This window comes from Drosophila mojavensis, unplaced genomic scaffold, assembly GCF_018153725.1.
Source record: "Drosophila mojavensis isolate 15081-1352.22 unplaced genomic scaffold, ASM1815372v1 contig_231, whole genome shotgun sequence".
In the NCBI taxonomy this organism is placed as follows: domain Eukaryota; kingdom Metazoa; phylum Arthropoda; class Insecta; order Diptera; family Drosophilidae; genus Drosophila; species Drosophila mojavensis.
The window spans coordinates 301,168-314,044 of record NW_025318772.1 but is presented as its reverse complement, the minus strand read 5'-3'; the positions used below and the strand labels follow the sequence as shown (position 1 = coordinate 314,044).

Below are 12,877 nucleotides of genomic sequence, written 5' to 3'. Positions count from 1 at the left end.
AATAAGTTTATAAATTATCAAGTTTAAAAATAATAAAAAAGCAAAATGTTTCATTTGATAGAAGACAGCGTACAAAAAATAGAAGAAATGGCATAATAAATTTTATATATATCAAGTCATGAAATATTTTGCTCTTCAATGAAAATAATATTTATAATTTCAATGAAAAATAAGAAATATATTGTATATGTGTATATATTATATTATATATGGGCTGACAAAGCGATTGTTAAACTGTTTCCTCCCCAAAGTTTTACAAGTGTTTTCGTTAGTAAAAATAAAATTTGTGTAGGTTTCGCTGACATGTCCAAAAGAGATTTGAACAGCAACAGCTGCACGGCGTTCACTTTGGAAAATTCGAAACGAGTTGCGAGGCATGCCTCTGCGGCGATCAGTGCGCGAGAGTGCGTCGTCGAGCGAGGAACCCAAAATCAGATTTGAAAAAGCGGAAAAGCCGAAACGTCGAACGGGAGCCAACGGGAACTGTGTAGCCAAGTGAAAGTGTGAGAGCTATTTATAGAGCGTCCACATATAGACGCCTGTATACAGACACAGATAGCTAGAGAACAGCTCGCACACAGACTCATATATATATATAAATATATATATAGTTTGATTAGAACTGCAGCAAAGCTCACGCTCGCACACAGACGGAATGACGGACGTGCCGGAGCCCGTGCGCAAGTGCGCCAATCTCTTGAAGGGCACTCGCAGCGATACCGAAAAGTTTGCTGCCCTCTTCATGGTCACGAAGCTGATGAAGGGCAAGGACTGCAACACGGCGGGCAAGCAGTTGCTCTTCGAGGCCATCGGCTTCCCCTTTCTGCGCAAGCTGCTCGTGTCCAAGGATCTGCCCAGCGACTGCCCGCCACTGGTGTACAAGAGCGTCGCCTTGTCCATACTGACGGGCTTCTGCCAGGAGGAGGAGCTGGCCACGCACAAGGACATCATCGACGCCATACCCACGCTCCTCGAAATCGTGGAGCAGGCCGATGACGAGGACTACGAGGACAATCTCATTGTCGTCAGCGAGGCGTACAGCTGCCTCAAGAGCATCGCGAGCTACGAACCGGGCCAGCAGGCTCTCTTGGCCACTGGCGCCATACCCAAGATGTCGCAGATTTACTCGGCGCAGAGCTTCCAGACCGACGAGGCGCTGCATCTGATCGTGCTGCTCGTGAAGCAGTTCGGCGTGGCCTCCTGGCCGGAGGATCCCACGGCATTCCATGCGCTCATCCAGCGCATCGCGCTGGACATGGAAACGGACCACACCGAACGCAAGTACGAGCTGTGCCGCATATTAGCCGACATCCTGATCACCTGCCGGCGCGAAATCGTGCTGAACTCCCTGGAGGGCCAAATCTGGCCGGAGAGCCTGTTCAAGGGCTGCGGCGACATACTGAAGGCCAAGATTGGGCCCAAGCAGAGAGATCCGGCCCTGCACCTGATAGCCACCACGCTGCAGGTGCTGGGCATGCAGTGGGCCTTCATGGACGACCAGAAGCAGTTCTTCCTGATGCTGCTGCAGCTGGCGGCCATTGAGGTGCGCATGCAGATGGACGAGAAGAAGCTGGAGACGACCTTCAAGCAGGCGGAGCTGCTCACCTGCTGCTTCACCATACTGGAGCAGTGCATCGAGTACATGGCCAGCGATCAGCTGGACCTGGAGCCCAAGGAGAAGCAGACCACCTACACGGCGCTGAAGGGCGCCTTCAACCAGGTGATGGCCGTGCTGACGCGCGTCAGCCAGGACAAGATCAAGGACAGCGGCAATCCGCGCGACAAGGCCTTCATCGTAGCCACGGTCCGCATACTGTCCGCTTGGCTGGCGCAGGAGACGACCGCCATGCGCCCGGCCATCTACAAGCTGCTGCCCTTCATGCTCAAGATCGGCAACGAGAGCTTCCATGAGCTGAAGGCCTGGCGGGCCGGACCCCGCGAGGGCAGCCCGCCCGTCGACATTCTGCGCGTCATGATGCCCGCCTTGTGCCACTTTGCCGTCGAGGATGAGGCGAGGCGCGTGCTGTTCACGCACAAGCAGGACGAGGTGCTGCTGGAGGCCCTCGAGCTGTACTTCAGCATTGCCCACTGGAAGCGGCCGCCCATACCGCGAGCGGAGCGCCTGAAGCGCATGAATGAGCCGGACCCGGTGCCCACGCCGGAGCAGCAGGCGCAGATGAAGGAGGCGCGCAGCGCCATTGTGTCCCTCTGCAACATCCTGATGAACTTTACGGTGCTGGAGCCCAAGCGGGCCGAGGATGCGCCCACTTTTGCCAACCTGCTCAAGTTCGTCGTGGAGAACTTGCCCGAGCTGAAGGACACGCCCGACAACCTGGTCATCCATGGCAACCTGGCTGTGCTGGGTCTGCTGCTGCTCAAGCAGCAGTCCAAGAAGGTCAAGCAGAACGACTTCTCGATATGTCGCTACATCCAGGCCACCATACGCTTCCTCTGGGATGCCTACAACATCGACGAGAGCAACGACCCGACAGCGCTCGTGGTGTCCATTGCCTACAAGGGCGTCTGGTCGGACGTCTCAGAGCTCTGGTTCCTCGGCATGCAGACCATGTGCGGCGTGCTGCCCCTGGTGCCCTGGATCTCCGAGTTCGCCCTCGAGTCCGGCTGGGCCGAGGGCATCGTGAAGACGCTAAAGAAGGTGAAGATCGGCACGCTGCCCGCCAATGTGAAGTCCGCCTACGAGGACTTCCTCTCCCAGCTGGTGGATGTCAACGCCGACGTTGTGGCCGTCCTCAAGAAAGCCGACGCGCTCCGCGTTTGCCGCAACCATAGAATGATGGATCTGGGCAAGAAACTCTTCGGCGATTAGATGCGCAGATCTATAGAATTACTTTAGGAAACGTCTCCTCGACTATTTTTGTATGAGCTTTGTTTTTTTGATATATATCTTTTATTATGCGGTGTATGCTCTCATTTTCTCAATCTCTCTCTACGTGGGCATTTGTGTGTGTGTGTGTGTATGTGTTGAAACGTGACGTCATGCTTTCATTTTGATACAAGTAAAATTTCGACAAAATCTTTTGCTTGCCGAAGACAAAGAGAAAGAAAGAAATGAAAATTTTATATGCACTTTAATGTATTCGAAAACTATTTTAATATTTGAAACCTATTTAGGATGAGAGTAAAACTATTTACAATAAATTTCACTTTCAAACCATTTGCCAGTTGCTCGTCATTCATTCAGGTTTGCGGAAATATGTGTGAGATATGCATGTTGCGTATAAATAAATATATTATTATATATATGCATATATATTGTATGCTCACCATATAAACATGTATTCATATAGCATATGGGATTAGTTCTTATTTTTGAACACAACACAAAACACGTCACCAATTTGGTTTGTCTGCACAATCGAGGCCAACTCAAGCGAGAACAACAATGAATGACTAAAATATTGTTGTTTGTCGTATATCAAATTGTGAGCGAAATTGTGTTCAACAAAATATGTAAATGCGCATCAAATTTTGATGAAAACCTATTGAAGGTCAGGTATTAGAAGAAAAAATATTTTATAAATACATGTAATCGATTTGTTAGCCAATATAAAAGCAAATGAAATGATTAAAACATCCAATTCAATTTACTGTCCCCATATAAAGCAAATACCAATTATAATTAATTTCCACTTTTTCCATACCAAATCTTAAATACCCATTGAGGTTGTAACCTGGTTGTATAATTTAAGTAGCATAATACTCCTTTACAGCTCAAAATAGATCCTTGTTTGATAAGCAAACTCATTGAACGCTGCAAGGCCATCGTTTAGCTGTGCGTATGCGTAATATGCACATGTCAAACAGCTTGTTAAAACAAAGACTACACCAGCAGAGGCAGCAGAGACAGCAGAGGCAGCAGTAGCAGCTGCAGCCCCTGCTAAAGCCGTCGATAAATCTCCTATAAATCTTGAGGCAATGCGACAAGTTTCCCATGTGTGTGTGTGTGTGTGTGTGTGTGTGTGTGTGTGTGTGTGTGTGTGTGTCTGTGTGTGTGTGATAGGGCTCTTATCCTCCCATTCTCACATCCTGTCGACAGGCTCAGAAAATATTACACGAAAAGTATTGCTCAATCGCATGATAACGACCCGCCCCCCTTTGCACCCCTTCGAGCGCTCGTTGCCGTGTGTTTGCTTTTTATTACGATATAATATTTTATTGTATACTTTTAGACGTTTGAATATTTGCTTGAGCGCCCGCACGCCGCACGAAATTGGAGCGGCAAAGGACGTGTGGTCGGGTCTACCTTTCGCATTACCCTTTTCTTTCAGTTTCTTCTATTTTTTTTACTTTTTTTTTTGTCGGCAACAAAATGTGTAAATTTGTTGGTTTGATGAGGGGGGGGAAGTGCGGGTGCTTTGAGCGCTGTGGATTTCAGCTATTTGTGCATTTGACAAAGGTAATAAAAAGGACATTTGGCTTTTGGCGCCGACTGCTTGTTGATGTTTACCCAGCCTCGGGCTGTGAAATATTTTACATTTGTCCCACTCAGCTTTAGTTGCCTTTCTGCTATTCGCTTTTCTTTTTTTTTTTTCTGTCGACTCGTTAGGGTTTTAAATAAACCTTTTATAGTTTTAAGCGGGTAGAAAAACAATTTCTGTTTGTTTATCATTAGGAAAATATCCAAATATATGTAATTGCGTTATTAATGTGCAAAATATATATTAAAGCTTTTCCCTTATATTCTATATGAAAGAGAGTGTATAAATATATGTATATACAAAATTTAATATGTTTAATTCAAAATTCCAATGGCCATCCGAAACAGCTATTGAGTACACCTTGAAATGCATGTTATCGGACATGAATTCTTCCATTTTGCGAGACAGATACGGATAGATATGTCATTCCTGCATAGCTCTCGCCTTACCGCATATCCTTTCATCGTAGCTGTTAATCACTGTGACTCTGGCCGTAAAACCCATCACGTTCGCTTAGTCACGCACCGTCTAATGCTAAATGAAAAATGAAAATGGATAAAAACCCGAGTTGCGTGACACTTGACTTGTTTCGCACCTAGTGCATCAGCCAAATAAATTGAATCACATGGATGTTGCGTTCTCTAAATGAAGCAGTTTGATAATACCATATCCAAAAGTGAGGATTAAAAAGATCCTTAAATAAATTTAATCACTGTGAAATCTATAGCCAATAAAAAACGACTCTTGGCACTCGAAGTGGCACATACAAAGAAGTTTAGTTAAAAACGACTGTTAAAGCTTTCAAGTGGTTTGTAAGTCTTAATTAGCAATTAAAGTGCTAACTACGCGATAGTTGTCAACAGCAAATTCCCCCATTCAACTATTCATTAGCGCACTAAATGTCAGTCATTCAGTGCTGATGAGAAAAACGAAAAAAAAAAATAGAATTAAATAAAATAAAAAACAACGTGGATAAATGTTCGCTTTGCAATTTTGTCTGTCGTCGATGCTCGATAGTAATGCGATTTTTTGTTTGCTGGAACTGCAAAAGAGGGACACAACAAGCACTGCAACAAGTTGAAGTTATCTTGATTGCAATTAGTAGCCGGGCTTATACATTGTAGCTGCGTTAATGAAAAGAAAACAAAAGAAATTTACGGGGCTGTCAGTGTATCTGCAAATCTGTGTGGGTGTGCCATAGCAACATGTAACGATGTCTGTGTCTGTGTGTGTGTGTGTGTGTATGTGTGTGGCAGCTGTTGGTGTACTTGATGGCACTTCATGCAAGTCGTTTGCTGCTCTCATCTTTTTCTGCTCTTCACAAGTCTTTGTAAGTTGGGTAATCATTTCGAAAAACAGAAAACTTACTAAGCTGTAGACTCGAGCTGAGCTCATTTGTGCGCAATAGCAATAGCAATAGCAATAGCAACATCAGGTAAGTGCTGATAAGACTTGCATAAATTACAAGTTTCATGATTGTATTTCTTTTTAAAACTAATTTAAAAACTCATTATGCATTGAGCCAACTATCGGCTTCAAGTGCTCAGCAGCTATCGATAGTCGCTTTACGCATTATACGTTTGACAGGTCGTTTTACAGCGCTGTTTTGCCGCTGGCTGGCTGACTGGCTGGGCTTGATTGAAAGCAAACATTATGCTTTATAATGCTAAACTAAAATATCACAAGTAAGTACTAATAAAAACCAATATATGCATAATCAACTGTTTTGAAGTACGCCCTCAATTCGTTCTCCCCAAGCACAACAAATGCACGCTCAATGGCTGGGATTTTATGTGATTTTGATTGCCAGCAGATTCAATTGTCATTGCCACTTGTTGGCATTCGAGAAGTTTAGAACCCGCCGTCAGAGTCGCACCACAGTCTCTGTCCCTGCAAAAAGCAATCGTACTAAGTAAAAAGGGGTGGAAAATGCACGCACGACTGAACGCGTTTGTGTACACACTCTGGACCTGGACCCGGATCAGCATGCGCCCCACGCAGACTCCGGGCCGGCCCCGTCCGCGGTCTGGACAAAGCGCGCAGCAGACTATAATAACGTGAAATAAAGAAAATCCTTCGCGCGAATTTCCAATTGCGAAGATTTCTCCTGCACAGCCATCGCATAAAATTCCATAATTGGGGGTGCTAATGGAATCAGCTCGATATTGGAGGCGGTATACAGAAGGAATATATACTATAATTTGACGCTTTATTTAAAATTGGGTTAGCTTTCAGCGTGAGCAGAGCCCAGCAATGCGAAATTAATTTACTCTTCATATACGGCTGCCCCCCCACCTCAGCTGGAGGCTACCGTGGCTACATCAGGCAGCTGCGAACAATTCATAAATTATTCAGGACACTTGACAGCTGCTGCTGGCAAATGTTCCGGCCCCAACGCCAGCTCCTGCCACCGGCCCATGTGTCCTACGAATTAGCACATGCACCTGATTTGTGCACTCGCATGGGCTAAATGATTCTACCTATCTGTCAGTTTAAATATAAATTTATTTGCTAGGCCTGTGTACGGCTAAGAAGTTGTACTTAAGAACTTTTAGAATTGAATTAATTGACTTTATTATATATTTTCATATAGTTTTAGGATCCATATTTCTACAAATTTATGGTATATTACTTTGCACACCTTTAAAGTAAACATATAGCATTTAATAATTAAATACTTCTGTAAAGTTCTTTTAGATTTTCAATTGTTTCATTAAGTTTCCATCATATATGAGAGCTCTTTACTCAATCCAAAGATAAAAGTATTCAGCACTCGCTACTGTAGACATAGATGTAATATGTATACTCCATATAAAGAGCAATTGAACAATCAACCTTGAACGTCCAAAATTACTACAATATAATACAATTTCTTAGCTGACATAATAATAAAAGTTTATCAAATCAAAGTATATATTATTAGCAATTTATTTTAATTAAATTAAAGTATGTATCATTTGCATATTATTAAAGTATTTTAAATTAAAGCATCATTTACCTCTTCTTACATTTATTCTCTTCTTTAATATTATTATTATAAACATGAATACTATATACAAACTTATTCAAATAATGAAAAAATAATTTTTTAACATAACGTTTTTTATTTTTTATTTTATTTTTAAATTATTTTGTATATTTGTATTATGAACATAAATATAAAGTAAAAAAATAAAATAAAAAAAAGGTATATATAAGATATATTTTATTCTACAATTATATTACTCAAATTATGAAAAAAATATATTCAAAATAACGTAGTAAAGTAAGTCTTCTCTATATTATATATAACCCTCCCATTAGCTGAAACTTCTGCTTGAAAATATTGTCTTTTGTAAATTTGTTAATTAGTAAAGCTTTAAAAAGTTTGCCTGGTTGGACTTTAAGTTTTCCCCCTCAGGTGGAGGCTGTGACCTTGGCAAAGATGTTTTGTGATCAGTGTGCAGGCATGCTAGAAATTTTAATAGCTATCAATTGTGAACGGTTCACTGAACTTGGGTTATCAATTGCAGGCAGGGCAGCGCTTTGCAGTTGGTAATTAAATTTGTCATAGCGTCCAGATGCTGTGCTCTAAAACGATGGAAATTATTGTGGGCGAATGGGTGGCTGGCTGGCGGACTGGACGGACGTCACGCGCCTTTTAAGACATACGCCGAAAAGTAGGCAACGCTTCACACTGCCAGCCATAAAGAGGCGCGGCTACAAATTTCACCAATGCGCCGCTCTCTTAGCTTGGCTCCCTTAAGAGACAAAAGCTGCTTCCTGTCAGGCAAAAAGCTCGCCTCGCCGGCTTGCTATAAATTGTGCGTGTTGTGTGCGAGCTTTTGGGCAAGTTTGCTCTTGCTCGTTTGGCTGGCGCCGTTAATGATGCGTTAAATTTAAATAGCCATAACAATTAATGATAATTGCCTTTGAAGTTATTGTAAATAATATGTTTGCATTTTACAAGAACAACATTAACATTTCTCATCTTTATTTATCCGCCTTAAAATTGGACACTTTCTTGGGCCTTGACTGCCTTCTTGGGCCTTGACTGCAAACAGTTAAAAGGCGATTCATTTTGAAGTACTCAACCCGCATTGGGCCTGTACTCCACAGCGGGATATTACTTGAAATTAAATTCATAAGAAGGGGTTTGAGTGCAGTTGACATAGGGATTAAATTCCAGTGCTTTTATTTATTTATTTTTTAATTTTTAATTAATTTAACTTTTTATTTTAAATATGTAACTCGACTAACTATTGACTATTAACTCTTGTAATAATTTATGTAACGGAGCTTACATTAAACCAGTTCTAATCAGTAATTTCCAAGAGGGAGATATATGTATATATAAAGACAGAGCAAGAGACTTTAAGTAATAAATGTCTTCGTAAATTATTAATCCTCTTTTGTATATTATTAATATTAATTATTTAGCAATTTAAGCTTTCATGTGGGCTAATAATAAATATTTGCTTAAATTTTTTTTTTTTTTTTTTATTATATATGGAAAAGAAAATACATTGCCCCGGGATTAGCTAAAAATGATCTTGTGTAATGAAAGAAATTGTATCAAATTTGAAGTCAGGCTCAGTCGATTGGTTTTCTACTATTTCCTCTTCAAGTGAAGCAATTACAATAGCTGAAGCTCTAGTAGGGTTTTCTCTTTTATTTCCACTCCTCATTCAAATGGCGAACAATCGAAACTGCGTTTATTATTTTTAGTGGGCGTTTGTAGCTTATTAAATAAACTTGAAGGGCTGCCCCTTGAAGCATTACAGAACTGCACTTGCTGCATCTTGACCTTTGTAATCAAATACAATCGAAACTGTGCCGAGCAGCTCTCTCTCTCTCTCTCTCCCTCCCTCCCTCTCTCTTTCTCTTTCTCTTATTCAATAACCATTCGCCATTCGCCATGCACTTCAGTAAAACGAATATCAAAGCTAAATAAGAAGTGGTGGGGTGGGCCAAGGGCGGCTGCATCATGGAGCAAGTTAAATGCCAACGGCACACGAAGGGCAGCCCCAATGAGTACACTTGTTGCCATTCGCAAATTGCTTTCAAAAATACCAGAAACTTTCGACAGGTAACAGAAAATGCAATAAAAAAAAGCAAATAACTTATGTGTATGCACACACACACACACACACATACAAGCACATTCGTATAGATATGAATTTGGATTACCATGCGACTTAAGCGATCTCTTTTGTGTTATATTGAAATTGAATTTTGTGGCCGGAGCACGCTGCGTATGCGTAACACTATAACTAATTGGACTACGCATGGAGTGTCTGGCAATGTCTGACAATGTCTGGCAACTCCTCCAACTGTGAACACAGCGTCAAAGGTTAGCTCGTGCACTCGTTGTGTCCCCAAAACAAACTGAATAAATACGCCCCACTGTCTGCACATACATATATGTATATGTACATGCATGTGACTCGACTGCCGTTTACCAAAGATATTGCCTCGCATGCATTTTTATTTCTATTTCCCTGTGGTGTCTTTCGAAGCAAGCCGAGTGCAATAATTTATCTCGCAGTCGTCCCAGCCCACATGCATGTGTGTGTGTGAGCTCATCGTATATTTAGCATTTGTGGTTATCTGTGTGTGTGTGTGTGTGTGTTTGTGTGTGTTTGTGAGGCTGGTTTCTAATAAGATAATCGAGGCAGGACAAGGCCCGATTTCAGATTGGGCTTCCATCGATGACGTGTTAATTGTAGCCAGCGCTGGAAGCAATGCAGGCTGACTTGTTACTTTGTTGCCATGTCGGGGGGCGTGGCTGCCACTGTTGGTGTGAGGCAAGGCCGTGGAAATGGGTTACGTCCGTGCGAAAGTACGAGTCAGCGGCGCGTGTGCATGTAATATAATAAAAGACTAAATAATACATGTGCAGCATATACGAAGTGCTATATGTATGGGTAACCATTGCCAGCCAGAGTTGCCTAGCAATTTATTATTATTATATTATTATATTTTAAATTTAATATCACATCTCAATACAATTATATTTTAAGCAATATAAAATATATATATATAATTTATAAATAAATATTATTATATTTATATTTTATGAAATTTAAAAATATATATAATTAATAAATGAAACATAAATAGCCTTGCCTTTTGGGTAATAATTTTATTAAATCTGTAACGGCTGACAACCCTTTGGGCAATTTCCGTTACATCATTCACCATCCCTTATGTATATTTTCTTTAATTATTACATTTGTTGTGCCCTTCTTCTTCCAGAAAACAATGCATTTTATCTCGGCACGGCAATGAGAGAGACTCTTACACATTTTATTTTCCACTCTGCTTTCATTCAGCTTTGACATAAACCCACACGCAGACACTGAGACGCTTGCACGCAAAAACTGCACGACTTGGTTGCGTTTAGGGTGGACCCAATTATGCAGCATTTCAATATGATATAAAATCAATTGAATAACTAATTTTAGTTGATAAAATAATAGCATGGCCTTATTAGAGTCTATTTAAATTACGATCTATTTACATTTTCACTGACTGTAACAATGATGTTTAACAAATCTTCGCAGCTTCAAGTTTCATTGGAGAGCAAACTCAGATTATTTGTGCCAAACAGTCGTCTATGAATTGCAAATATTTTTATTTTGCATATCTTCAAGCGAGCTAGCTAGCTTGTCTTTGCACTCATTGGTTCACTCTAGGCCCAAGTGAATTTAAGTATTGCCATGCACACTGACTGCTGCTGTCTGCACCTAAGACCCCGCCCCAGCCCACTCATGCCCCCTACTGCTGCACCACCTCATCGTGGTGCCACAAGATGCAAGAGGCAGAGTGCATGTCTAGCTGCGATAGATACTACAATATATAGAGTGCTTGTACTACAACTAAATACTTAATTTCGCTCTTTGCCATTGCCTTTGATTCTTTTAATTTTCCAACAACAACGGCCTGTCGAGCGGGGGCGGTGTCGGTGGACGGGGCTAATAGGCCGTAGACAAGAACGAAACAGAATGAAACAGAATGAGCAGAATAGAAGGGAACGTAACGGCACCTCCTCTCCTACAACAACTCATGTTGTCTGCCTCTGCGTTGTCTCGCCTCATTTACGGCCTACGCACACCCGCAAACGCACACACACACACACACACATACACATATGAGGCTGCCTGGAAGAGCAGCTGTTTGGAGCGCTATGCCATGCAGTTGGCTGCAGAGTAAGTCGGTCTTTTAAACGTTGCGGACGGTGCCGAAAAATTGACGCTGGCGAAGAAAATATCGCTCATACGCCGCGTGCCGCGATCGATGCAGACAGATAGTTAGGCCAATGCGAGAGTGAGACAGCCTGTGTTGCGCTGCTGCTGTTTTCTGATTGAAATGTAAATAAGCAACACTAAAATTGCATATCGCGAGACATTTCCATCGGCTACAGCCAGAAAAAAAGAAAAAAAAAAAAAAAAAAATAAGGAAAATATTGTGCTCAATTGACGTTGCATCGCAAGTGCAGACGGTCCGAGTGACGTCTCTGTTGTGTAATAAATCAATTTGCAAACAAATCACTGCGATAAATTGAAGGCCATACTTAAATTGTCGAAAAAAAATAAAATATATATTTATTTGCATATATACATACATATGTATACATATATATTCACATTTGTATCTATTTATATGTGTATGTAATTTATTTTAAATAAACTTTAAGCAATTGTGTCTAGCTGCCGTTCGGTTTATTAACAATCGGTTTTAAATTACAAAAATGGATTTTCAATCACGCCTGTCAACTCGTTAAATGCTAAAGTGCCGCACAGTGGTCCATTGACCATTGAAAACTGAAATACTTTCAATAGATTGCAAAGTCAATAAATTCGATAAATGCAATTAAATAATTGGGTCACATTAGTAATAGTTACATTTTATGTTTTTGAAATAAGCTTTTTCATATACATATATGCCATCTGAAAAGTAGGTTGAAATTTGTTGATGACAGACGAACTAATACCCAGCATTATTTCAAGGCAAAATCAGCTTGTAAAGCTCTAGAAAATTTTAATTTCATGAATATTATAATTTTTGTTAATATATAAATATAAAATATCAGAATCATATAAAGCTGTCAGCATAGCCTTTTCCAAGCATACAATTTCTACAGGGTATGCCAAATAAATCAAAAGGAAAACACTGAAGTGTCATGCAACAAAGTATTTAATGTTTTGCTTGCCATAAATTACACGTTTATATCATTTTCATAAAATTTTTATTTAGGATTTGAGCTGAGCAATCGAATGGGAATTGTTTTTCCATTAAATTGCATAAATTTTAGCTGAACAGCATTTTTTTGTTATTATATTTTGTTTATCGTTTCACATCATGAAGTGCGAACAAAAGTCGAGCCGATCAAATTGATTTTTAATTATTGGGCCTATTAAGCACAGAAACTTAGCTTGGTGATTGATCGCATGAAT

General features: G+C 40.9%; 1 protein-coding gene across 1 annotated transcript; it reads left to right on the top strand.

Annotated features, from left to right (window-relative positions):
* The first annotated feature begins 337 nt into the window (after positions 1-337).
* On the top strand, positions 338-3,175 carry LOC6574466 (neurochondrin homolog). The gene has a single exon (XM_002000476.4). The coding sequence runs from the start codon at positions 656-658 to the stop codon at positions 2,825-2,827; it is 2,172 nt and encodes a 723-aa protein (XP_002000512.1). The 5' UTR covers positions 338-655; the 3' UTR covers positions 2,828-3,175.
* The last annotated feature ends 9,702 nt before the right edge of the window (positions 3,176-12,877 follow it).